This window comes from Sceloporus undulatus, chromosome 11, assembly GCF_019175285.1.
Source record: "Sceloporus undulatus isolate JIND9_A2432 ecotype Alabama chromosome 11, SceUnd_v1.1, whole genome shotgun sequence".
In the NCBI taxonomy this organism is placed as follows: domain Eukaryota; kingdom Metazoa; phylum Chordata; class Lepidosauria; order Squamata; family Phrynosomatidae; genus Sceloporus; species Sceloporus undulatus.
Genome location: NC_056532.1, coordinates 5,159,775 through 5,186,877, shown reverse-complemented (window position 1 = coordinate 5,186,877; position 27,103 = coordinate 5,159,775). Strand labels below are relative to the sequence as shown.

At 42.1% G+C, this 27,103-nt stretch overlaps 1 protein-coding gene across 4 annotated transcripts in view; it reads right to left on the bottom strand.

Moving 5' to 3' along the window:
- VMP1 (vacuole membrane protein 1) overlaps nt 1-27,103 on the bottom strand; it is a 97,331-nt gene that overhangs the window by 32,144 nt on the left and 38,084 nt on the right. For all 4 annotated transcript variants that reach the window (XM_042442264.1, XM_042442267.1, XM_042442266.1 and 1 more), the window contains exons 8-9: nt 7,771-7,851; nt 144-260 (exon numbers count right to left, since the gene is read on the bottom strand). In XM_042442264.1, the coding sequence (XP_042298198.1) occupies nt 144-260; nt 7,771-7,851 (198 nt within the window). The remainder of the gene's footprint in view (nt 1-143; nt 261-7,770; nt 7,852-27,103) is intronic.

The window sequence follows — 27,103 nt, the reverse complement described above, 5'->3', positions numbered from 1 at the left end:
GAGAATGTGCCAAAGAACAGATTCATGGTGGACAAGACCCCTGGTTCGGTCCACATCATGTGACTGGACTTGTGATGTGACTGAAACATCTCTGGGAGGGCAGCATCCATGGAGATCTCATAAGATGGGCGAGCGGAAATTACCTGGATGTGCATCTTGATTATTGCTTTTCCAATCAGGGTGGCACCGAAGAAAGTCCAAAAGGGAACCAGGAAGTGACCGCATGTTATTCCCGCCAAGTCGAAGAGAGGGTTTGGAATCTGCAAATTTAAAGAAAAAGAAGAGGAAGATGAGATGCAGAACTTCTTTAGCTTGGGTTAATGATAAACAGCCATTGGGGACTGGACAAATTCATCAAGGAAGTTATGGCTATCACCAACTGTTAGGGAGAAGACCTTATCAATTGAACCTCTACGTTCAACAGCAGTTTATCTCTGATGGGGAGCAAAAGCAGAGGAGGGATGTTGCCCTCATGGCCTGCTTTTAACCACAGGCATCTGACTGGCAACCATGGGATGAGGTGGGTAACCTAAGACCACATCAGAACATTTGCCTGAACGTATGTAGCCCTTTGCCTAGTTTCAACTATCCCTCACAAGCCACAAGTTCAGGCCACTGCAAGAATGATCTGTTTTGCACCTTGCTAGGTAAGGATAAAGGAGAATCAGATTTGGAAGGGACCTTAAGGGCTATCCAATCCAACTGCATGCCATGCAGGAATACACAATCAAAGGACCCCTGACAAATGGCCATTCAGCCTCTATTTAAAGACCTCCAAAGAAGGAGACTCTGCCTTCCTCCAAGGCAGTATCTTCCACTAACAAAGAGCTTACTGTCAGGAGGTTCTTCCGAATGTTTAGGTGGAATCTAGAGAGAGAGAGAAAAGAATGGCAGAGCAAAGGAGAGAAAGAAAGAGGACAGTAGAGAGAGGAAAGGATGGAGAGATGTTAGAGAAATGAGAAAGAAAAGGGTGGCAGAAGGGGAAAAAAGATGAAGGTGAAAGAAAGAAAGAAAGAAAGAAAGAAAGAAAGAAAGAAAAGAGGTGGAGAAGGTGGGAGAAAATGGAGGGAGAAAGGATGGCCGAGAGAAAGAGACATGTTAAGAAGGAGGTGGCAAAAGAGAGGATGGCACAGAGAGAGAGAGAGAGAGAGGAGCATGGCAGGAGGGAGAAAGTAGCAGAAAATTAAGGAAAATGGCAAAAGGAAAAGAGCAGGGCAGAAGAAAGGATGGCAGAAATAGAGAGAGGATGAGACAGAAGAGAGAAAAGGGTGACAAAAGTGAGAAAAGAGAGAAGAGAGGCGAATGGTTAAGAGGAAGAAAGTGAAAGAGAGGTGTCAGAGAGAGAGGGCAAGATTGCAGACAGAAAGTGGCAGAAAAGAATAAAGGATGATGGAGAGAAAAGGTATGGCAGGAGGAAGAAAAAGAGAAGGGGTGACAGAGAGGGGGAAGCAGGGTAGGAAGGAGAAAATGGTGGCAAAGAGAAACAAAAAATAGTATGAGAGGAGTAAATGGGTGGGCATCCCTGCTTTGAGTTCTGGCCCTATGTCCACTGCTAGCTTGACCCATGGCTGCCAAGTGACCCCTGACGGATGACCCCTGAGAAAATTAAGCCTACAGCTACCCTTGGCCAACCTTTATTCTGATTTGGCAAGGGCCTCCTTATATACTCTCCAATATATACCCTCTCCATCCAATTTTTCACAATCTTGTGCCCAAGGATATTTGCGCCACAGCCCATAAATTTATGAAAAACAGAAATTAGGGAGATCTGGGCTAGACAACGTCCCAGACAAACAACAGAGCCTGCCCAACTGCGCTCCTTTTTATCCCCAGATTAGAAACAGCCAACAGACGTCTTCTGTAAGAAATGCATTATTAAAAAAACCCCACAGTCAGCCATTTTAAAGTCATCTGTCAACTAGTTCCCCTCCAACAAGTGTTTTGGCCCAATGAGTCAGACTCCAAGACTGATCCCTCGTGAACCGAGTCTGAAAGAGAAAAAATTGGGGTTGGAGGGGGATGTCTGAAAATAATAAATGTGGTATTTATTGCTCTCTCTGTGTGTTTGTGGCACGGAGGGGAAATGAACAGCAAAGGGTTTCTGTTTTTGTGTTTTCTTACCAGTGAAGAATCCAAGAACTCTGGTAGGGAATTAAAGGTCTCCATTGTTAACTAGTGGTGCATTGAAGCTTACCAACTTGGAACACTAGGAGTTATAGATCAGCAGAGACCCTTGATATCACCTGCCATCTCCCTCCAGGTTTCTAGACCTCAGTGTTACAGAAAAAGACCGGGATCCAAATTGTTACTGGAGTGTACAATGCGCTGTGTACATGCCCAGTTGGACTATGGACCCCGCTTTGGCAAAGCGGACTATATATGCCATTATTTTTAGAGAATGTTGTTGACGTACATTTCCATGGCTAAAATGATCTTGCCATCTTGGATCCAGGACAGCAATTTGGAAAGTACAATTCCTCTTGGACACACAAGGCTACTTCATGGTTCTCTTTTTTAACAAATGCCTTTTAATTCAAAGATATAGCTGTGTTAGTCTGTGGAGTGAGTATACAGAGAGATCTTGTAGCACCTTTGAGACTCACTGAACGAAAGAAGTTGGCAACATGAGCTTTGGTAGACTGTAGATTGAAGTCCGCGAAAGCTCAGGCTGACAACTTCTTTCCTGTAGCACCATTGAGACTCACTGAACGAAAGAAGATGGCAACATGAGCTTTCATAGACTGTAGACTCAAGTCTACGAAAGCTCAGGCTGCCAACTTCTTTCTTTCAGCGAGTCTCAAAGGTGCTACAAGATCTCTCTACATACAAACGCCTTGTAGTTAAACACTACCTTTCCCAATGAGACACCCTCCTGATATGTTGCATTTCCATCCCCACCGTTCCCGGCCAAAATATCCGAGGATGATGGGAATTCAAGTCCAACAGATCTGGAACATACCCAGTTGGAAAAGGCTAACACAGATGTTATGAAAGCGACAGAAAGATCTCTCTGTAAGAAGGTAAAAACCAATGAACGCCCCTGTTTCAGAGTTACCATAAAGCAGGCGAGGAGCTTTTGACCTTCCCCAGATGCTTTGTCCAGCAATTCCCACAATCCCTTACAATGGTAGCTGGGACTTCTGGGAGCTGAAGTCCAAAACACCTGGAAGGCCAAAGGGTTTCTGCTCTTATTATAAATGCCTGTTGGAAGAAAACACAGGAAAACTCTGAAGCTCTAAAACAATATATAAATGCAAAGTTATTGTTACAGGGTAGTGGAGCTGTCAGCCTTAGTTAAACCGGTCGTAAATAAAATACAACCTGCCACGCTGGTAAGTGGAGCTTTCAATTGCCATTATACAGCCTGCTGGAAACGTAACTCTTTATCCTTAGTCTAGACAAGGCATATAAGAGAAACACAACAGCCCGGAGTTGATCCAGATTAATGCATATAAGCAGCAAACACATCCAGAGTTACACCGGTGGCCTCTATGGCTAAAGTTGTTGGGGCGGCGGAAGGGGGAAAAAAGGGTTTTCTAAGAGGATATGAACAAATAGTTAAACTGAAATAGGTCCATTTATACACTTCTTCCCATACATATAACGCTCAAAGCAGGATCTCAGTATAAACCAGAGTTTCTGCAAAGCATTGCTAAGGAGTTGGTGAGATATAGTGACTGAAAATGCACACATATACAAACTAAGGCCTGTTACAGACTGCCAAAATAAAGCTGCTTTGGGTCTCTTTGGAGGTATGCTGTTTAAATGATGCATGGGTCCCAAGAATCCGGAAGCTGCACCAAAGCCGCACTCCGGTGCTTAGGAATGGAGTGTGGCTTTGGCGCGACCTCCGGACTCTTAGGACCCATGCGTCATTTAAACAGCATACCTCCAAAGAGACCCGAAGCAGCTTTATTTTGGCAGTCTGGAACAGGCCTAACTTGAGTTTTAGATAATACTGTATACACTCATGTATACGTCTAGACATTTTAGACAAAAAAGTGACCCCCAAAACCTGAGTCAAGTTATCCACGGGTCATATCTAAATCCATAACCTGCCTTCGACTTATACATTAGGTTTTATAGCCGAGTATATATGGTACCTATATTTCATGCAAGGGTTCCCTGACACCTGAAAATGGTTTTAAGTGTCCCTGTAGGGCAAAAAAGGTTAAGAATGATTGATATAAATCATTCTTGTATTTGTTAGCTCTGTATAGCTTTCCAACCAGCAAAAAAAAAAATGGAATTGTAGATATAATAATTTTATGGCACCGAAAAAATTATTTCCAGGGTAAAAAGGATGCTCTGGCTATCTAGCCATAAATACAACACATGTAAATGAAATAACATGTGTATGAACATGTGTGGTTAAAAAAAAGGATTAAATCAAAATGCAAGGGGGGAAAAAGCCATGAATGAACTCGTGCAGCACTGTTTCAAGTTAAAATACCAGGCCAAATATTCTGATATCTGATATCAAATATTCTGATGTCTTAAACAAGTGGGTTTTGGTGATTTTTTTAAAACAAGGGGGAACGGCTGTACAAACTTGTTAACAAACCCGGAGTCCGTAAGCCGGTAGGATAAGGTTACAGAGTAAACCAAATAAAACACTCCAGACACTCTTTGATTCGGGAAGGGAATTGCTCCACTGCGAAGCTGTCATTTTACAGAATCCTTTAAATAGCTGGTTTCTCTTTAGATATTTACGTGTTTAAACAAAGAGCCGGGACACTGGGGTGTTGGGAGAACCAGAAGACGGTGGTATGATAGGTTCACGCAGCTACCGTAAGGAAAGCTCAGAGGAAGAGAGAGAAAGAGATGTGTTTACGCGCTCCTATCGGGCCGAAGGAGCACAAAATGTTCTGGAGATTAAGCCTCAGATGTCGTAACTGAACAAGGGGAGGGAAAGACGGCAGCGTGCTCAAAAACCCAGTCACTACTTCAAATTAAAATGCATGCGCACATACACACACACAGCAGCATTGCACAACCCGGAAAGCAAAAAGTCCCCTCTTGCTCACTTCAAGAGAAATAGATGTCATTATATGCTTTTTAAACCTCAGCCCAGTGCTCTCTTTCTCGGGGCTAAGAGAGAGTTTGTATTTGGACCTTCAGATGTTTTCACCTATAGCCTGGCACAGCAAGTGCGAAAGGGTTGTGGGAGTTGTAGTCTAAAACATCTGGAGGATCACAAGTTTGTTCTCCACGTCAGGCTGACGGCTTGTCGGGAAGGACAGTCACCATGAAAACATGTTGGCTAATGGTTGATCCTTGCCATTTCGACTTGACCTGACCAGCGTCACTATTTAAACAATTACAGGTTGAGTCTCCCTTTCCCAGAATGAGTCCAAAAAATATCCCATAGAGAAAGTAGACCAAGTCTACGAAAGCTCATGCTCCCACTTCTAACGCACAGTTAGTCCCAAAGGTGTTGCAAGATCCCTTTGCGTACTGATGTTCCAGATTAACATGGTTGTATCACCAAATAATAATAATAATAATAATAATAATAATAATATAATTTATTCTGCCTCTCCCAAGGATAATCTTATCTGTTACAGCAGGAGCAGTAGTAGTATCAATAATCTGGATGAGAGAACATAATAGAAAGCAAAGTCTGCTATGCATTCTGCTATGAAACTCTTACGGCGTCTGTTGCTTCCTTTAATTTATGACTCAAAAACCCAAAAACCACAATGTCTCTTAATTCCCATATTTAAGCAAACATCTGTCCTGCAATGAAGAAAGATGCAAGGGGCCGAATGTCTCATGGTGGGGCGAGGACAGTAAGAAAGGAGGCATTGACTTAGTAGATCATTTAAAAAGTAATAACCAAAGAGAGACAGAGAGAGAGAGAGAAAGGACGGATTGACATCTTCTCAGATGATTTCCAGTTACCCTCAGCTTTGCTTCGGCTCAAATCAGCTTATTCAGAGATGGCTCATGCCAGGGTGACTGTGTGACCGGGTGAGTCAGTCCCAGCAACAATAATGCCATGACAGCTTAGCTAAATTGAGCGACTCCAAAAGAGCTAGACAGGAGCAGGCCTTCGCTTGGGGCGTTGGGTGGAGGGGAAAGAAACAGAAGGAGAAGACACAGAAAACAAAGCTAGACACTTAAAACCATCATTTTGCATGTGCGTCCATATATATTTTCCATTCTGTTGCATCTTTAAGGTGCGCATGTCACCCTGGGATGCTCACAGAAGGGGAAGCACAGGAATCCTTCAACTATGTGAAATTAAACATCAGATCATGGGTTAGCTAGGAGATCAAGAAGAGGAGAGCAGATTTCTTCCCCCCCCCCCTCTGTCCTAACCATGCAGAGGTCATTAAAAGAAATTAGGGTACCGCCGAATTGGCTTTTTGTATTTAATCTTGTTGTTCTGAATGTATCATGGAGCATCCTATAGTCCAGAACTGGGTTGGGCAGCTGTGATTCTCAGTTTTTTTGGACTGCTACTTCCACAATCCCCCACCATTCATTCACACAATCATAGAATCATAAAAATCATAGAGTTGGAAGAGACCGCAAGGGCCATCCAGTCCAACCCCATTCTGCCATGCAGGAACTCCCAGTCAAAGCATCTCCGACAGATGGCCATCCAGCTTCTGCTTAAAGACCTCCAAGGAGGGAGACTAGGGCTAATGACAGCTGTAGGCATACCAATAAATACATCTGGAAGCCCAATACTTGCCCACCCTGGCCTAGAAGTACCAGATTCAATCCTTGGATGGAAACTTTAGAGGGCTGTCCTCAGTTCAAGAGAAGAGTATTAACAGGACCGGCCCAACTGTGAGGTAGAAATGAAGCAACTGCTATAAGATTGAAAATGATGGTAGGAACTTCTCCATTCACTCCCATGAGTCTAGGGGCCATTTTGTCTATTGAGGAGACAGTTTTGCGGGAGGTGTTGTCCTACTGCCATGGTTGAAACAACACCCAACTGCTATTCCAGTTTGATTTCTTGAAGGGGCATTGTGTCCTTTGCTTTGGGCAGCAAGGTATATGTTTATCTAGCTCAGTGTCTCCCAAACTTTGGGCCGTCGGATATTCTAGACTTCAGCTCCCAGAATTCCTGATGAATGCTCAAGTTGGCTGGGGCTTCTGGGAGTTAAAGTCCAAAACAGCTGTAGGCTTAAAGTTTGACAGTAACTGGCAGTAGCTCTCCATGGGTTTCTGACAAGAGAGCACCTCCTACTTGGAGATGCTGGGGAATGATTTTGGGACTTGTGCATGCAAAACAGACATAGCCAGTAGCCCCTTTTAACAATGTTGATGTCCAAAAATATTTATGTATTTAATTGATTATTTATTGCCTTTATTCATTCATTTATTTCTGCAAGATGGTTTTGTCTATGTCAGTGGTCCCCAAACTGTGCCCTTTAAGAGACTGTGGACTTCAGCTCCCAGAAGCCCCAATAGTTTGGGATTCTGGGAGCTGAAGTCCAAAAGCCTTTAAAGAGCACAGTTTGGGGACCACTGGTCGATGTGGTGTAGTGCTTGGGACTTGAGAGATAGAAGTTCGGGTCACCGCTGGGCCAAAAGACTCCTTTGGTGATCTTTGGCTTTGCCAAACCTACCTTAATGGATTGTCGGATTGGTGGTGAAGATTCATGAAGGCTGAAGGAAAGGTAGGATACAGATGTGGCAAATACGTAATGCTACCTATGTCAAACTCTTATGCTGCCCTCAACTCCTTAGAAAGAAAGTCTGGAGGATACAAATGGCATTGATCAAATCAATTATCTGAAGAGAACTTACTGAAGCGCATGCCAGGATGCCAAAAAACCCAACTTTCTGAACAAGGTTCTGGACTGCCAGCTTGGCACGTGAGGCAAAGTCCTGCGAAGGAGGAAAAGAAAAACTAAAGTCATTCTTATTGCCGATTCTATGGGACTGCAGCCTCTCTCACACTTCGCCTGCCCCACCCTGCATTGTGCAAGAGAGTTTAACCAGAAAGCTTTCATTAAGAACAAAAAACACACACATGCGTAAAACCAACACCTTCGAAGAGAGAGACATTTGGCATGCTGAATCAAACTGAAATCCTGAACCATACCGGATGCTCATTTTGAGATCTTCCTGCTAGCATGAACTGCTCAGAAGTGTCATGACACAGGTAGCACTCATGCGTCAAGAAAGAAAAGGGGGGAAACCCCACATAGATACACACCCGCATCCCCACACCTTTAAGCCAAAGTTGGCACCGCTGCATTAAGTCTCCGGAGAGTCATAAAAAGCAAATTAACCTCAATTAGTTTGCCAGCAAAATGTGTGAACATGTTATCTAGCAGAGGGCTTAATCCAAGATTTCCAATCTTCGGTTTCACCTAAGCATGGCCACTGTTGAACTCCATATGAAATATTGTGAATCACAGCCGTTTAGGAAAGGACTGTGCTCTGGTAGGCAAAGCACACAGCTGGCACACAGCATGGCACCTTAATTCAATCCTTGGCATCTCTGGCTAAAACTGATTTAGGAATTAAGAAAAGGAGAGCATAGGATTGCTCCAAAATGTTGGGAAGCCAAACGTTAAAGATAATAGGCTTTTCTTAGCAGGCGACCTATTATTTATAGGCTGCTTTTCACAACAGTGTTCGGCCCGGCCAAACGTCAACGGCAGGACATGCTGGTTTAAGGCACAAGAGAAGGAAACAAACTTTCCTAAAAACAGAACTCCTGTTGCTCATTCAGAAGCAATAAATGGCCAAGCAGATGTTTATATCCGATTACAGATGCTAACCATGCGCTGAGTGCCTTTTTATTGCTTGAGCTAATTGTTTACGGATCATTTTCGTACATCCAGTCTCCCTCCGATCCCGAGTACTAGCCATGCCGACTATGCAAAGATGTGCGTGCATGTGCCTTCAAGGTGCCTGCCGACTTATGGCGACCCCATGGATTTCATAGTTTTTTCATAGGCCAGGAATACTCAGAGGTGGCTTTGCCAGTTCCTTTCTCTGAAATACAGCCTACAACACCTGGCATTCGCTAGCCGTCTCCCATCTAAGTCCTAACCAGGGCTGACCCTGCTCAGTGTCCAAGATCAAATGGGATCGGGTGCCTTTAAGGCAGTGGTTCCCAAGCTTTGGGCTGCCAAATGTTTTGGACTTCGGCTCCCAGAATTCTTGACCGTTGGCTGGAGCTTCTGGGAGTTGAAGTCCAAAACACCTGGAGGACCAAAGTTAGGGAGCCAACGTTTTAGGGCATGAGGTCCATGCAAATATACCTGAATTTCAGATACGATGCTCGATGCGTCTGAGGAAATGAAATGTGATCTACAAAAGCTCAGGGTAATATAAACTCTGTTATAAAGGAATCTCTTAGCACTTTGAGAGACTAACTGAAACAAATACATTTCTAGCATAATATTATATGGATTCCACTAGTTTACAAGACTGCAGATTATTTTTAACCGTGTGTGTTTTAAATTTTGTATGTTGCGATTTTTTAAATGTTTTACTGTTTCAACTGGACTATTTTAATTGTTTTTAAATTGTTGTTTTAATATGTGTGTGTGTGTGTGTGTGTGTGTATATGTAATGAGCCGCGTTGGATCCCAACTTGGGAGAAAGGCAGGATAGAAATATAATAACATAAAATAAAAATGCTGGAATAGACTAACATGCGAGTTAGCATGGTTTATTGGTTTGAATGTTGGGCTATGACTCTGGAAGGCAGGGTTCAAACTTATGTTTTATGTTGAAAAGCTTTGTAACTAATATATATATATATATATGGCAGGTCTTCATATAGTTTAACCTGGTCATAAAGAAAAAGATCACAGGTCACTGTCATCTATTGCTTTTCAGATAGTTGGTAAAATCTGCCTGGTTCAATAGACTTGAAGTAATAGATATTGCTCTTAACTTGGAAGGCTCCTATGGTCTCCGACTGAAGTGTAATTTCAGCTCTTTTATGATTTTAAATTAATTCATTTTATGGCTAACTCACTAAGAGACAATTTAAAAACACATTAAGCAAACAGAGGAGAAAAACCTGCTTCGAATATACCCCAAAATACCACTTGAACCAACTTAAAATTCACATATTCCATCAGCAGCTATATATTCAAAGTCAATAGTCAATTTTTTATTTCGGTAAACTAAAAAATGCCAGACAGCAAGTTATTAAGTTAATTAAATAACTGCATAACTATACCCAGAATTTAAAATGCTTATTCACTATTATTCCACATTTCTCACATTTCTCCTTTCTTATTAAATGGAGATTAATAATTAATTTTAGCTAACTATGGGAAACCAGAAGCCAATTCTTCTCGAGTTCTCTCTACCCAAAAAGTAATAAGACATGTTAGCAAACAGATGGAAAGTTGTGATTTAGATGTAAGTGGAAGTATGGAAAGAAATGTGTTCTATGTATATAGTCACTATATCTATTAGTATTATGGATTTTTAATTAAAATTGCCACGTTTACAGGTTGACCACAAAAGATTTAAGGCTGAGAACTGACCCTAACTTTGTATATAAAGACTTTTTTGAAACACTGCCTAAAACTGGTGCACATTTTAAAATATGGAAAATAATACCACGTAAGAAAAGTTTGCTTTATTTAGAAAGCAATGCCAAGGAATACTTTGCTAATTTAAAAAGAAGAAATAGCCTTCTCTTTCCTGATCCAAATACAGTTCTTCTCAAAAGCTTTGAAATTTCAATTTGCAAAATTCAGTTTGCAAAAATCAAAGGATTAGGACACACTTTTTTTTAAAGTAGTTGATATATTTTGCTGTGATCCAGGAAGGTATGAAGTATCTAGAGATGGCACTTCGGAAGATATTATTTGCACCTCTCCAAATTAAATGTGGCACACCATCTTTTCTAAGTTAGTCGATGGTTTATAGTAATAGGTTCTCATCTAAGGTTTGAGATGACTATTTTGAGGAGGGAAGGGATTTTTCCCCATTTCATAATCTATGACAATGAACTAAAAATCAGAATTAAAATGCATGCCACAAAGAACTAGCTGCAGACTACATTTGCCTTTAAAATGATGAATTAATTCCTCAGCCAAGCTGAGTAACAGAAAATCAGATGACTAACCAGGACCTCAAGATAAGAGCTTTAATGGTATTTCCCCCATATGTTAACAAATAAAAGAGTGAAGAAATGTGGTAGAGGCATACCCTGAATATATACTTCCCTTCTGCTCAAGACAATGGCATTTAGATGTGAACAGCAAGGCCATTTTGGTAATATCACAAGCATTGCTAAGATATCGAATAACAATACAGAAATGTGGTGGAGGCATACTCCGAATGCATACTTTTAAGGAAGGAGGGGATAGTGGGATTATTTTATTGTGTTATATGGGTTTTATACTGATGTAAAATGCCTTGCTTTTTATTGAAGAGGAAGGTTATAAATAAATTATGATTATGATTATGATTAATATACACTTTCCTTCTACCCAAGCTGATGGCATTTAGATATGATAACCAAGGCCATTTTGGTAATATCACAAGCATTGCTAATATATCAAATAACAATATAGAAATGTGGTAGAGGCATACCCCGAGTACATACTTTCCTTCTACCCAAGCTGATGGTATTTAGACATGATCGGCAAGGCCGTTTTGGTATTACTAAGATATCAAATAATAATAGAGATCAGTGATTCCCAAACTTTAGTCTTCCAGGTGTTTGGGACTTCAACTCCCAGCAGCCTCAACCAGGTTGTCCTACATTTTGGAAGCCGACGTCCAAAACATCTGGAGGACCAAATTCAGGAACCGTTGATACAGATGATCAGGTACAACAAAGATTAAGCGTGTACCAGATCGTCTCAGGATTTTAACTAAACACCAACCTCGATCAATTTATCCATCGATCATAATCTATAGTCCGACAAAAGGTAGCGTTTGAAATTGAAATAATATTGTTTGGGGACCCAATTCACCTTCCTTAGTCCAGCGCTTCTATGGACTGGTGCTGCAGCGAGTTTCCAAAGAAGAAAGAAAGAGTTGTACATGGGAACCAATATTGCACCAATTCCTGGGATGGAAAATGCTTGCCTTCAAATAACCTGAGAAACACTTCCTTAAATAAAGCTTGCAACATGGGACACTGGGCTTTTTGGTTGTCCCAATAAAGGCATCACTGTTTGGGGGATTTCTGACGTTATTGGATCCCCTAAATAAAGGTAGAAATGTGCCGAGGACAAACGTTGAATGAATGTGGCACCCACTAAACCAAAAAATAACACGCTGGCATAGAAATCTGGTGGGCGAAGGAACGCGTGGGGAGGCTTCACACACTTTTTGTGTTGTTACTGTGTGCTTCTAAGTTGTTCCCGACTTACGGAGGCCTTAAAAAGACCCTGGTTCAGAGAGGGTTTGCCATTGCCTTCCTCTGAGGCTGAGAGAGTATAACTTGCCTAAAGTTCCTCAGCGGGTTTCTATGGCTGGATAGGGATTTGAACTTTGGTCTTCCAGAGTCTTAAGGTCTCTGGTTGGAAATGAAGAAAGGACAACCTATATAACCTTCAAAATCACTGGGATAGTAATAGTAATAGTGAGGGAGTAGATGGTGGAGGGTTTTTCGGTGCAAGCATCTGGTTTGGTGCATACTTTTGCTCTGCTAGAACATGGTGGCTCCCTTGCAGATGTGCGTAGGTTATAAACTATGGAGGGTATGGTCCATGGACATGGATTAGATCCTACCTTTAAAATATAGGACATTTTCCATAGCATAAGCATGTAACTCTGTTGCCATAAAGTTGTTCATCTTTAAGGCTTTCATCTATTTTTTTTTTAAAAGAGGAAAAATGAAAAGATAAGGAAAGGAGAAGTGAAAAGGAAAATATTTCCTTATGGCTCATAGATTTCATAAGGTCTTTCCACTACAATATTTGGTTTTAGCTCTGAATTTTCAGTTCCTATTCTGCCAGGACTATTTCGCAAGGAACGTGGGTTATGTGTAACGTTTGCAATTCAAGACACCAATGAAGTTTTTCTTGGTTTGGTTGTCAAAAGTATATTATAAAGTATAGATATGTTATATTGTGCATTATAAAGTATAGTTAAATGCCACATTTATAGGGTAGTCCAAACAGATATTATGAACAGGTATAAACTACCATACTCTAAGAAACTGAATTGGCTTTTAAATTTGTATATATAGTTTAAACATACTTGCTGCAAAAACAAAAAGGTGCAAGGCAGTAAAATATACAAGAATTGCATTGTTAAAAGTCAAGGAGAAAATAAAAATGAAGGAGGTACAAAAGGAAGAAGGCCATCATAAACAGAAAGAATTAGATATTAAAGTCTGGCATTTTGAGAAAGTGTAAATACTTTGATTTTGGATACTAAACTACTATGGGTTTCAATAGGTTTTCCTCCCATTAAAAGATGCTCAAGATTGAGACGATGGGCCACCATTTATACAAGTGTTTTATTAATTTAAATGGCATACTATATATTTTTATTTACAAAAGTCGTAATGTAAAGAAAGCATTGAAAACGCTGCGAAGAGAGGAAGCAAAAACTCAAGTACACTTTGAATATAACTTTTCTGTTCCTTTCACCCATCTTTCTTTCATTTTGTTTAAAAAGGCAACAAATACACCAAGAGCAGTATTTTAAAAATCAAATTCTAAGACAAAGCCAAGCAATGGTTAGATATTGGATATTAATGATTGGATATTGATGCCAAATAAGTAACGGGAGCCTCTATTTTTTCCTATCCACATTTTAATTTTCCCTCTAAAATCCTAAAAGACTTCAAATAAAACGTACTGTAAAAAATAGTGAGGTGGGAATAATGGGGGAAAATGATGATATATTAAACATTCAAATCCTAATAGCTACAAGGAAAGCAAACACAAAGTGGATGAACAGAATGGCAGAAAGAACTGAAAAGATTAAGATTTCTAATCGTTGCATTTATAGTTTCAGGTCCTCCCCAACTTTCCGAAAATACAACCATCCCCGAACCTTTGATTTTTCTTAATGGGAATTTACTCGTGTGTATTTCGCTTAATAAGAAAAACCACACAAGACAGATATCGCTCTGTAGCGAAATCAAAAAGCTCTTTCGCAGTTTCGGTTCTCAAAATGCTAGAAACGGCCAGTTTCGCCACTTTTTAAAAACCCCATAGTTTGAAAGAATCAAATAGATATATGAGACTTGAAAGTTACTTACAGGCAAAACATTATTTTCCCCCAAATTAAAGAATTTAGACTCGCTTCTCCTCTCTTCCCGGTTAATATGATTCATTTTCCCGATTGTAAGGATATTTAATAGCATTATTTTTTTTTTAGTCTCAAAAAGATGACTAGGGCAGGTTTGGAAAAGGGTTTCCTGCCACTAATGCCATACCGGCCAGGAATAGTTAAACCATTAGTTATTACTTCATGGGATTAATCATCGCAACGCACAAAAATGGTGCTGGGAACAGGCATTTTTTAAACAGAGGATGTTGAAATAAAGACCGACTCATAAACTCAGATTGACGGGGCTTAAAAGCTTACATTCCCTAGCTATTGTCTAGTTGCCTTTAATGCGGGAATGGGCACATTGTGGCCCTGGGCCACAAGTGGCCTCCAAAGGATGCTTTTTTTAATCCTTCGATACCTCCAAGGTAATTTTTCTGGCCACAAAATGAGCATGAATTACGGCTTGTGGAAGGCAACAATTTCATTTTTAAATCGTCCTTGTACCTCTTAACATCCAGATATTTTTTAGTGGCTCTATGGCCATGTTCCAGAAGAGTTTATTCCTGATGTTTCGGCAACATCTGAATTAGGAAAAACTGTTGCGGCCTCTACTTCTGGTCAGCACTTCTCCATCCACAGATGCTGGCGAAACGTCAGGAATGAAGTCTTCTAGAACATGGCCACAGAGTCCGAAATACCCACAAAAGGCTATAGATGTCAGCCATGAAAGCCTTCGACTTCACATGAGAACCAGATGTTGACTTCTGGTCATTGAAGGTTGTGTGTGTGTTTTCCCAATAGACTATATGGCTCACAAAGGGTCCAGGGGAATGAAAGTGTCCCCTAGACCTGACACAGTTGCCCACCCTTGGATTAATGGGACCAAAGCTAAAATAAGCACAGCTTTGGTGGCGGGAAGCAGAACCATTCACATGAACATGTCCTTTGCAAAATGTTGCTTCTATATATGCTTCCTTTGCTGGTTGAGAAAGGGATGAATTTGGTTGATGGAGTAGACAGGAATGGCATCTCCTGGTCTTCAACCAGTCAGGCTGGGCCTTCAACAGGACTAGCGATCAATTTAAGGGGTATCATATTGAGGCACATTAACGTTTTTCATTGGACTGATAGTTCGATTCATTGAATTGAGAGTAAATGGTTTCACATCCCACTACAGCAGTGATGGCGAACATATGGCATGCATGCCAGAGGTGGCACTCAGAGCCCTCTCTTTGGGCACATTTACCATCACCCCAGCACAGAGTTTGCCACTGGAAAGCCAGAGGGACATGGCACTTTGCAATAAACAAGTGGGTTTTGGGTTGCAGTTTGGGCACTCGGCCTCTAAAAGGTTCACCATCACTGCACTACAGTGTCTGCTGCAGCCTCTACTTCTGGTCAGCATGTGGAAATGTTAGTTTTTAGTTAGTTAGTTACGGTAGTTATACTAGCAGATCAAAATGCCATTGGCGGATGGCTTGGGACCATGGCAGTGGCCTGCTTTTGGAGGCCATTCTTTATCAGTAGTGTGCTTTGCCCCTTAATGTTACGTGCTAAGCCGACTTTAGCACTTTCTCCTTTGACTTCTTGAACCAAAATTAGTATGTAGAGAGATCTTATAGCACCTTTGAGACTAACTGAAAGAAAGAAGTTGGCCAGCATGAACTTTCCAAGACTTCAGTCTACTTCCTCAGATGCATTTGGTCTATTATCTACTATTTGGTCTACTATCTATATTGGTCTCTTATCTATGATGAGCAGAACTAATTTAAAAACTCTTAGTTCCTTTTAGTTAACTTACTGAAAAGGATGCCATGCAGTCCAAGCAGCTTAAACAGTGAGCCCCCTTGTCATGATAAAAGGAACTAAAACAGCTATAGTAGCATTGCGGATGGAATGATGCAACCCCTTGTTAAGTGTTATGCTTTAACTACTGTCAAAAGAAAAAGTAAGAAGCAAGAAGTGACTTTTGAACTTTGATCTGTACAACTGGAGATGCCAGGGTTTGAACCTGGGACCTCCTGCATGCAAAGCAGGTGTGCCACCACCTGCTTTGCCATGGCTCCAACTTGTCTGGGAGATGGCTTTGCCCGATCATGAGTAATTTTTCTTTGCAATCTGCAGCTGCAGGGATCTGGAGGCTGGTGTGGGAGGACTCTGCAGCATTTAGAGTTCACACAAGGCAAGGAACGACCAAGCCCCTGTGGCTGAACCAGCATTCTAGTTGTGCGCCCAAGAGAATCCTTTGCTATGGGACTGGCATGGTTTGTTGTTGTTATGTGCCTTCAATTCGCAACTTACGGCGACCCTAAGGCAAACCAATCATGGAGTTTCATGGCAAGATTGGTCCAGGCGTTCGCCATTGCCTTGCCCTGGGGCTGAGAGAATGTGACTTGCCCAAGGCCACTCAATGGGTCCCATGGTGGAGACTCCTTCCTTGGAGGTCTTTGGACAAGGTGGCCCTCTGTCGAGGATACTTTGATTGCGAGTTCCTGCATGGCAGAATGGGGTTGGACTGGATGGCCCTTGGGGTCTCTTCCAACTCTATGATTCTATGATTCATAGGCCAACACTCAAACCCACTTCCATGGAGGTCATGCCAAGAATGGCGCCTGGCACTCTTGACATGCAAATTGGGTGCTCTAAGAAACATCCCTTTTTTCTTTTGAGTTGCAATTTTAAACATTTATTTCTGGCTTTCAGTCTGCCTATGCGCCCCGCAGCTACCACCTGCACCGGGTACAAATCAATCTCATGTCCCAAGCAAGCCTGTTCCTGTTAGCCTGGACTAGGGAAAGTCAAGGCACCAGCTGGCAAAGGTTTGATCCACATATTTAATATACCCAAGCCAACTTTATATTTTAAAAAAACAGAGTATGTCGCTTCAATCCCAATGACTAAAATGAGGAGAATAATAAGGAGATGCTCCTTGTCTGATGCAGGACAAAAGCCTCTCTTGGCTTTTCCCACAAATAACTCAATTCCCTGACTTTGAAATGGAGAGTCCCAAGGAAAGTGGCTGCCTGAGGCAAAGCAGCAAATGGTGCCCAAATCAAGGTGCAGTCAAGGAGTTTTGGCACATGAATCAGAAAATCCCTCAAGTGTTTCTCCTTATCTCTGGCAATAAAAACAGAACAAAAACAACGAAATTAACAACTTGATAGCCTTTCATGACACCCAAAAATCCATTGCCTAAAGCAGCAATATATCCCTTCTAACAGTAGCACCAGCCAACAAATTGGAGCAATGCGAGTACTATATTGGCTCGCGATACACTAGAATCAGAGGAATGACAATTTCATTGCTAGGTCCGACATGTCCCTTACAATATGGTTTTACTCCCTATTTACTTCAGAAGCACTCCCATGTGTAAGTGCTCAAAGAGCAACCAGTGTAGTTCTTGACTGATAGGTCAAACGTTTTGGACCAGGCCTTTTAAAGATCCAGGTTCAACTCTCCATTCAACTCCTTGGGTGACTATGGACCAGTCAATCACATAGTTGTGGTTGTAAGGCTAAAGTGAGGAGGAAGAAAGCTAGGTGTGCGTACTACTGCTTGTTAAAGGAAAGGCTGGGCATAAATATAACTAAAAAATAAACAGAACTCACCTTCACCTTTATTTCAGGGAGGCAATGCTGTCTAGAGCTCACTGGAGGAAAGGGTGGGTATAAATGTAACTCATGAATGAACCTAACTGTGGTGTCACTAGTCTCCTTTACTTTAGGAAAGGAGTAGGCAACCTGTGGCCCTGTGGGAAAAGTCTGAATGGTCTGCAGAAGGTCTGAACGGCCAAAAAATCGACAATGTGGTCCTTCAATAGTCCTCCATCCTTGACCTAGCGGATGGCAATCTCTGCTGCTGGAGGTCTTCCATCAATTGCTGGATAATGACTTGTTGGGGATGCTCTAGCCCTAGATTTTTTTCACTGGTTGCTTATCCATTTCCTGCACAATTGGTTTGGTTTGGTTATGACCTACAAACTTATATATGGTCTGGGTCCAGGCTATCTGCAGAACTGTATATGGACTTACCATGTGAGCATGCCTGAACTCTTTGGGAAGGCACTTTTCTCAGTCCCATCATGTCCTGAGGCATGTTTGGTGGAAATGCAGGAGAGGGTCTTTATGGTGTCTATTCCTAGACCTCCAAACTCCTCTTTGCTATGATCCTTTTGTCTTCATGTGAGGACTATTCTATCCTAACAGGCATTTGGGAATGGACTGTTACATATAATGGTTTTTTTCCCTATTTTAGTGGTGTATGGTTTTCAGTCTATGCTTTTAAATTACCGTTTCATATGGTGCATGTAGATTTTAATCTTATCTGGTTTGGATGTATTTCAGCTATACGTGGTATTATTTCTATTTCTTTTTATTTTATACATCACCCTTAGGAAAATGTGAAATATATATAAAGTGACTGACTGCTTTCCTGCATGAACTAGGCAATGTACAATGATCTTTCTAACTCGATGACCCTACTCCAGCTTGACTTTTCCCTGACACCAGTTTTCAAAGTGCAGCGAGTTCTATTTGTGGAGAAGGCACGCAACCACCCAACCGCCCGCTTGTCACCTGGACAAGGAAAAGCCCAAACATGCAATTTCTGGCTATTATATAAATGGGCCCTTAGGTTACAACGAAGAGCGACTTATCCAAGAGAAACGCCAGTTCCCAAACCACAACTAAGACACCGTAATTAAAGCGTGCTTTCAATTTGCCAGGTGGGGGTTCCCCTCCCTTTTTGGGAACAGGTTTTCCATCCGAATAGACGCGTGAATAGATGGAGGCGGGGAAGATAAGAAAAAGGTTTCAACTATGCGTTCTGGGGTTTCCAGAGAAGCCACAGAGAGGGGCAAAGGCAGCTGATAGGGCTGTTTGTGATACGGAAGGGGAAGAATGAAGAGACAGGTGAGGGAGAGGGAATGAAAGGCAATAAGGAAGAAGGAAAGGAGGAGCAGATGTGTGTGTGGATGGAATAAGGATTCGTCACTACCAGCGCGGTCCTTGCATGCCTGGTTCAATCCCTGGCATCTCCAGTTAGTACGATCATATAGCAACTGATGGGAAAGACATCTCCCTGATCCGGCTATCAGTCAGAACACAGAGTATCAGGTTGGATGAGTAAAAAGACTGGAATGGCATAAGGTATAATCAGTAAAAAGCATTAATGAAGAACACACAAACTAGGAGATGTTGCGGTAGTTTGCTTTTGCTTAAAGGGAAAGGCGAGACTCTGTCCCCTCTCCCTTCTGCTGAGTTAACTGAGTGCAAACTAATGTCCCATGTTGAACTCAGTTTGCAGCAGTTCAAATAATAAGGACAAAGGGGGAAAGTGGAAGGAAGAGCGAGAAACTGGGACATTTTGATAGCAGCTGAAACAAGGGATGAATCAGGACTGTCCCAGTGCATTTGGGACATTTAAAATGTAGGAGAGATTGAATTTTACTGGCCCAAGGTGACCTAACCAGTGTCCTGGTTGAGAACGGATCTGAACCTGGTCCTGCAACTCCTGGGTAGGCAATCTAACCACTAGACCATACCTGCTTTCACAACAGAAAAGCACCTTGAGTACCCCTGCTCCTTCCTCTCTCGCACTGGGGGTAAATGTGTGTAACCGAACTAGGAAATTTCCACTGATTTGGGTTTAGGATGTCTCCGAATCGCAGGAGGCCAAGCTCTCTTTCAAACTGATCTGAACCTCCCTGGAGTAAGAGGAAGGTTCTCTTTGCTTTCTCGTTTTTGTTTGAAGAAGTGGGGAGGAACAAGATTAAAAAAGACTGAAGTGGAAGAGTTGTGAGAATATTCAAATCCTTAAAGGGGTGAGTCAGAAAGAAGTACACTTGGAAAAACAACCAAGCCTACTGAGTGTGCCTTCAACCAGGAACTCAAGAGATGCCATTTCAAACCAGTCTGACAAAGGTAACCTGATCCTGTCCACCAGTTATCTTTCTTTCTTTCTTTCTTTCACTCACTCTTTCACACTGGTCAACAGGTGTGCGAGGGAGTTAATGGAATGCATCCAACCCCGGGAACATTGTGTTCTCTTGCTGATAGTCAAAGAAGTCTAGGAAGGAGGGAGAGAGAGAGAAAAAAAGAAAGAAAGGTTTACAACTCATTACTCAGCACTTCTGCTGGCGGCTGTCTCGCCTGGGAACTCGTCACTTCGCCCGCTTCGTTTGGGAAAGCAGGCAAGAATTTAAAACAGATGCACGGTTTAGAATGTGACTCATTAAAATGAAAAAGGCCGTGGGGCGTTATCGTTCCTCATCCGTTCTAAAACGGGTTCTTGCTCCCCGCTTCGAGAAACATAGGATGCAGGTTAAGGGATGATCGGGATTCTGTGCTTAAAAGACTCTGAAAAGTAAAACGTGCAGCGAGAGCCCCATGTGACAGTTTCAGGTTATCTTGCAGACAATGCCATAGATACTCGACTATAAGTCAACCTCATGTATAAGTCGAGGGCCAAATTATGGATTTTGCTATGACCCGTGGATAAGTCGAGGGTAAAACTTCGGGGCATATAGCAAAGGATCTGGACGAAACAAAGCAAAAAAATGTCAAAGAAAGTACAAATTTCCAGCAGACATAACTCTTTGCGCTCACTCTTAAGGTGGATGGATGAGAGTAGAGGGGGTCAGTGCTTCCAGAACAGATTATACTCTTGCTTTTCACTAGGGGATGGTTCCTTCTTTTAACTAAGAGTTAAGATACACTACTTACATTGAAACATGGATAAGTCAATTCATGTTTTTTTGGGGTCAATTTTTGACCCAAATTTCTAGACTTATATATGAATATAGATAGTACCTTGGCCAAGCCAATAACTCCTCAGAAAATGCCCTTTTTTTAGTCCCAATGCCAACATTGGCATAGTTAGTTGGGTTATAAGAACAGGTCTTCTTAGCAGCTGCCCCATGACTCTAGAAATCCCTTCCCAGGGAGACCAGAATGCCTCCATCTTTGCTTTCCTTTCATCAGCAGCAAAAGACCTTTTGATTCCAACATACTTTTAACACCAAGCTTTTAAAGATTGGGCTTAGGGTGCTGTATTGTGTTAAAGTAGATTGTTATTAATTGTATATTACTTTTTTAAAAGGATCGGTTTAAATTGTTTTAACACTGTGAATAGCTAAACTCGACTTTAATAGTGTGTTTAGACTGTTCTTGTTTTAAACCGTACGCTGACTTGTATTCCAGTTCTGGGAGAAAGGCATCGTCGTCGTTGTCATAGAAGATGATTAAAATAAGCACAAGTTTAAAGGCTCTGCACATGCATTTGGTGGTTCTGAACGCCAATGTAGAACAAGGTTAAGATTAGGATGGAAAACCTGTTCCAAGAAACCGAAGACGCCAGTTCGAGTCTCCAATGATCCCAACAATGTTGTTGAGGATGCTGAACGTTCTTAAAATGTGGGAAGGAGGGTTGGTCAAGAGGCCAAGAAGCACATCCATTCCTAAAAGATGAGTGGCTTTCAAAATAGGGTAAGGAGTGATCTCATGCAAAACCATGGCCCGCGGGCGGAAAGGGTTAAGAGAGATCCACCCAGACATGCATTGACAAAAATCAATGCCTCAAGGTCCAGGAATGTACAATATGCAGACAGAGCTTCCAATGGCCACCCATTGAGGCAACAGAGTTCAGATGCAAATAAACATGAATAAAAGACGGAAAACTGATTTGAGGAAGGAGAGGACGGAGACAGAACTGAATGGAAAAACTCTTGTGAGACATTTGGAAGTTGGAACTGGTTTGGGTGGGTGAGAAGAGGGGCAACATTTCCTCTCTCTTAAGCATGGCACCCTCCTCCCATCTTCTTTCCAACCCCTTTTGTAAAACCAGCTTGTAAGCTATTTTAAGCCTGCCTATTGCTGGCCAGTGACAAAGAAGCTGCAGCAACTGATTTCATCCTCTCTGGCAACCAAAGCAGTCCTTTATTCAAAACTTCGGGAGAATTTGGGAGCCAACTGGAGCAAATTTTTATGCTAACCAAGAAACAGAAGCTTGGCTTAACCGGAGGAATTACGTCAAGCAAAAGAAATGCCAGGCAGAAAACTTTCTTCCAAGCCAGGATCCAAAGGATCATGTAACCACCTCTGCGTGCTCAGCCGCTTTGGCTGTGTGGTTTTACTGAGCTGTTTTACGTTGCAAACAAAGCGACAGAGTGAGCCATTGTGGAAAATGAGGAGAGTTTCCATAGGAGCATTGCCTTTTTTCCCCTTTTCCAAAGGGGAAAAAAAGAAGTTTTAAAAAATCCCATTGAACACACACAAAAGCCACTGGTTTTGAACTAGTTTGGAAAGTGAGTATCACCATTGACAATTCTGTAAGGAAAGAGGGAGCATGAAAATTTAGGGGTGCTGAACCATGCATTCAGTTTGGGCAGAGTTCAGGCAGATGAAGACCTGAAGCAATCCCATCCAAAGAAGCATCACGAAACCCCATAGAAAATCCCAGAACAGCAGAGGACACTGAAAAGCAGTCTGAGCAATCCAATTCTAAAATCCAGTAGCACATCTTGTGGGTTTTTGTCACCTACATCTTACATTATTCAGCAGCATCTTGCTATGACTCTCCACAGCCTTATGTGGAATGGTGCCTCTGGTTTCCGTTTTCCACTCATCAAGACCCAGATGCATGATTTCATCCCTCCAGGTTTGGTGGAAGGATGCTCAACCCAGGTCAGAAACAACTACTCGCATCATTCAAAACCTAGTAAAATTAGCTGATCAAATGAAGAAAGAAAAACCCCAGCTGCCTTCCTGAGATTATTATACAGAGACCCTTCTTGTCAGGAAGGTACTCAGGGTCCTTTTAAATTTCTGATCTTGAATCATTGAAATCGCTCGGTTGTTTCTCCTTTTTAAAATCTCTGCTGCTGTCTGGGTAGTTTGAAACGGTAAAAGGTCTGAAATGGTTAAATAAAACATTTCAGCTGTTAATTTATGGCGGGGTGTGTGTGTGTGTGTGTGTGTCTTGCTGTTGCTTAGTGCCTTCAAGATTTAAGTGGAAAAGGTGAGACATATAGAAAAAGACAATCCTGAATATTGTAAGTGATATATATATATATATATATATATATATATATGCACATATGCATAAGTCCACCTTAAAAACCTGCACATGCCTTTTTATGGTTGTTGTGAAGGTTGGTATTCTCTTCCACCTTCTGCAAGAATTGAAGTACACCCTCCCAGGACTCATGGGATTGTTTTTTTTGGCATCTGATTCATTTTATATAAAAGAAAAGGCTTTCTAACCTCCAAATAGGGGACATCCCTTTTAAGAAGGGGCATCTACCAGTCTTCTAAGAGACAAGCTTTTCAGTCCTCAAATAAGGGACATCTGATCACTCTAGCGCATGGAATCAGAAAAGCGTCTGGCTATGTCCCTGTAGCCAGGCATTGAATGCTGAGACCATCAGAGATTCCTGGTGAAATATGCCATCAGCCTGTGGAGTGGCTATGGGTACATAGCCACATACTTCCCCAATACCCTGCACTCTCCACCAGCGATGGAAAGCCATGGCAGGGGGCTATGGAAGCAAAACAGTGAATCCTGTGGGTGGAGAGTGGATCTGGAACAGAGGAAGTCATACGCTATTGCTGGACTGCATAGGATCTTGGTGAACATTGCCAGAAAGCTAAATCAGCTTCAGGTCATGCTTTAAACCTGCTGCCGGGTGACTGTTAAATCGTGGTGACCGATCATACTTCCGGGTTCTTAAACACGAAGCACATCGGGTGTTGTTGGTGTACTTTGGGTATCGTTGGTGTACTTTGTACTCTCCCTGTTACAGGAAGCAAACACCAAAAAGAGAAAAGAGAGAGAGAGAGAAAGCCTCTGCTTTGAATAGTGGGAAAGGAGCGAGTTCACGCAAACGCCGAAATTACTCCACAATGGCCTCTATCTGCAGAGCGGATCAGAATTTAACTCGTGACAAACATGTTCATTGTCCCAACTTGTGCGCCAGGGCAGGAAGCTGTCCACTTAGAACTCGTGACGCAGCATTAAGACCAAAATATACAAGGTTAAATTGGATATGAACAACTCTTTCTCTCTCTCCCCCCCCCCTTTCCTCTGGAGTCCACGTTGACAAATTCTTTAACAACTCCTGTGGTTGCAGGGAAGCTGGTTTCATACTGACTCATCCCTGTTCAAACAGTTTACTGGAAATGGAATGGGGGGGAGAATTTGCAAAGAAATCATGTGATGGCCAGACAAACCACAACCAGCAAAAGGTTCAAAGGAGTCAAAGAAAGAAAGAAAGAAAGAAAGAAAGAAAGAAGGAAGGGGGGGGGGGACAGAGACCCTCGAAACACAACCACCTAAGTCCCAACGACAACCAACAACCCGCCATCCCCAGCCAGCCTTCCGCCCGATCTCTCCAAGGGCTAGGCTGCCTTAATCCCCTTCTGGAATTCAAGGGAGAAAGACAACAAGAGAATCGGGGAACAGGGTAAACAAAGCAGCAAGCTGCCCGATAGTAACACAGGGCAACTGCCAAATATTTCTCTCTCTTCTTTTTCTTTTGGCGTGTGATTTTTTTTTTGGCCAGGGAGCCAAGCGGCACGGGAGCGAGAGCCGGAGCTGGGCTGCGTGCGTAACTCGTGAGCCTTTTCCGAGGACAGGTCAGTTTAGGGTGGCTTCGCACGCTACGCTTCTCGGCCTCGTGGTGATCTCAGTTCACTTTGTCAGCCGAGGCAAATCTATCAACGCTTCTTCTGGGAATTAACCAGGGACACACATCGTTGGTTCCTTAAGAGACCGGCAAAGTGCCGCCACATGCCGGCTTCTTCCACTCCATGTGGTCCTGCATGCCACTGGGTAGGTGTTTGGTTCTTCCCAGGTGGCAAAAGAATAATCTTAATTTGGGGCATGGAAGGTATAGACATCTTTCTCATCTCTCTCACAGAGGCACTATGTGCACATTCAAAGATGTAACCATGTTAGTCTGTAGAATTAGTATGGAGAGATCTTGTAGTACCTTTGAGACTGTGAAAGAAAAAACACACAAACGCTAGTCTCTTTTGCCTTTGTTCCAAATGTAGAGATATTTTCTAGCACCTTTGCAACTAAATGAAAGAAAGAAGTTGGCAGCATTAACCTTCGTAGCCTAAAGTCCACTTCCTCAGATGAATATAACATCTATATATGCATATGTATATATGTACGAAAGCTCATGCTGTCAACTTCTTTCTTTCAGTTAGTCTCAAGGGTGCTACAAGATCTCTCCAAATTCTGAGTCTATAGACTAACATGGCTATGTCTTTGTTCACAAACGACCACACTTAAAACTGGACTTGCTACTCCGTTTCCATACACCAAGGATTTTGAATTTGAACTGACATTCTCACACACCAATGGCATCTATAGGTCTGTCCCTGGCTTCCACTATACCAAATGCATCTGAGGAAATAGACTTTAAGTCTACAAAAGCTCATGCTGCCAACTTCTTTCTTTCAGTCTCAAAGGTGCTAAAAGATCTCTCTGCTATGTTCAAAGTTGCAACTTATAGCTGCCTTACAAGTCATGTGCTTTCAAAAACTCCGGTGTCTTTCGCACAATCCCAAAAATGTGCACAGGTTTGTGTAAAGCAAGTGTGTGCTTAAAAAGCAACGGGGAGGAAAAACAGACGTTATCTGTTAGGAACACAGTCTGAGTTGATCTGAGATAAAAAGAAAGGACTCATGTAGGATCTTTGGGATTAACTGAGACAATGACAAACGTAGCAGCAGCTTTTGTGGACTCAGGTGTACCTACCTAGGGTTGCCAGGTCAAGACTATTCAAGCAATGAGATTTCAGGGCCACAACCTGAGACCTACAGATGACCCGGCTGTATCAATATATGTGGGGCTAAGTAGGAAGGTTAAGACAGCAGGCAGGAAGAGAAACCTAGTGACACAGAGGAAAGATAAAGTAAAGGGAACACAACAAGGAAGTCAAGATACAGAGCTTGAGGGAAAGAGACTGTTACAAGTTGGCTGCAGACTTGTTTAAATAAAGTTCTTTCATTTGTGTTATCTCTTTTGTGTTAAGTCTTACACTGATAACTAGAACAACATGAAACACTGGTGATGCCATTAAGCACGAGCCATGAAGCATCAACCACAGCTGTATAGTGTGCTGTACGTCATTGAAATAATTTCCATCAACAAATGATGGAAATATACGTAGGCACACCTTTTGGTCCAATGCAAAATTTGCCCTGAGATTCCTTCTCCTCCTGAAAGTGGAAAAGAAAGGCTGGGCTCCGTGTCTCAGGTCAGTGCTCTAAGATACAGCAAACCAAGATGCATCTGATGAAGTGGATTGGAGTCCATTCAAGCGTACGCTAGAAATGTATTTTTCTCCGTTGGTCTCATAGGTGTGACTGGATTCTCCTGTACCATTTTTATACTGAAACGGAGTTTTAAAACTAAACTAAAAAGAGAGTGCCTTTCTGACTAAAGGGCAGGGTATAGCTGCTCCAAATAAATTATACACAAATATATAACATGGCTATGTTTTTTGATTTGAGACAGTTTGCTTTTTGTTCATCTAGGACAGAGATGGGCAAATGTGACAAAGTAAAGGCATGCATTAGCATCTCAAGAGATCTTGGAAGGCAAAACGCACACCCTGAACACATACACTTTTTGCCCTGAGCATCTTTCCAAGGGGCCTTCCCCCACGTTTAAGGCCCACCAAAGTGATGTTTGGTCTGGGAAAGACCTTTTTCGACAACAGAAAGTACTTTCTGCTCATTTCTTGTTTTTAGAAAAGGGTCTTTCTTCCCTTGTCCTAAAATTGAATGGGGAGTACAAAACCATGCAAAAATTTGAAGGCACATTCAATTAGCATTTGTATTTCTATGTATTGCATCATGTGAAAAGCAGTTGAGGGCCAGAGTATCTAAAAAGATCACCTTCTCCC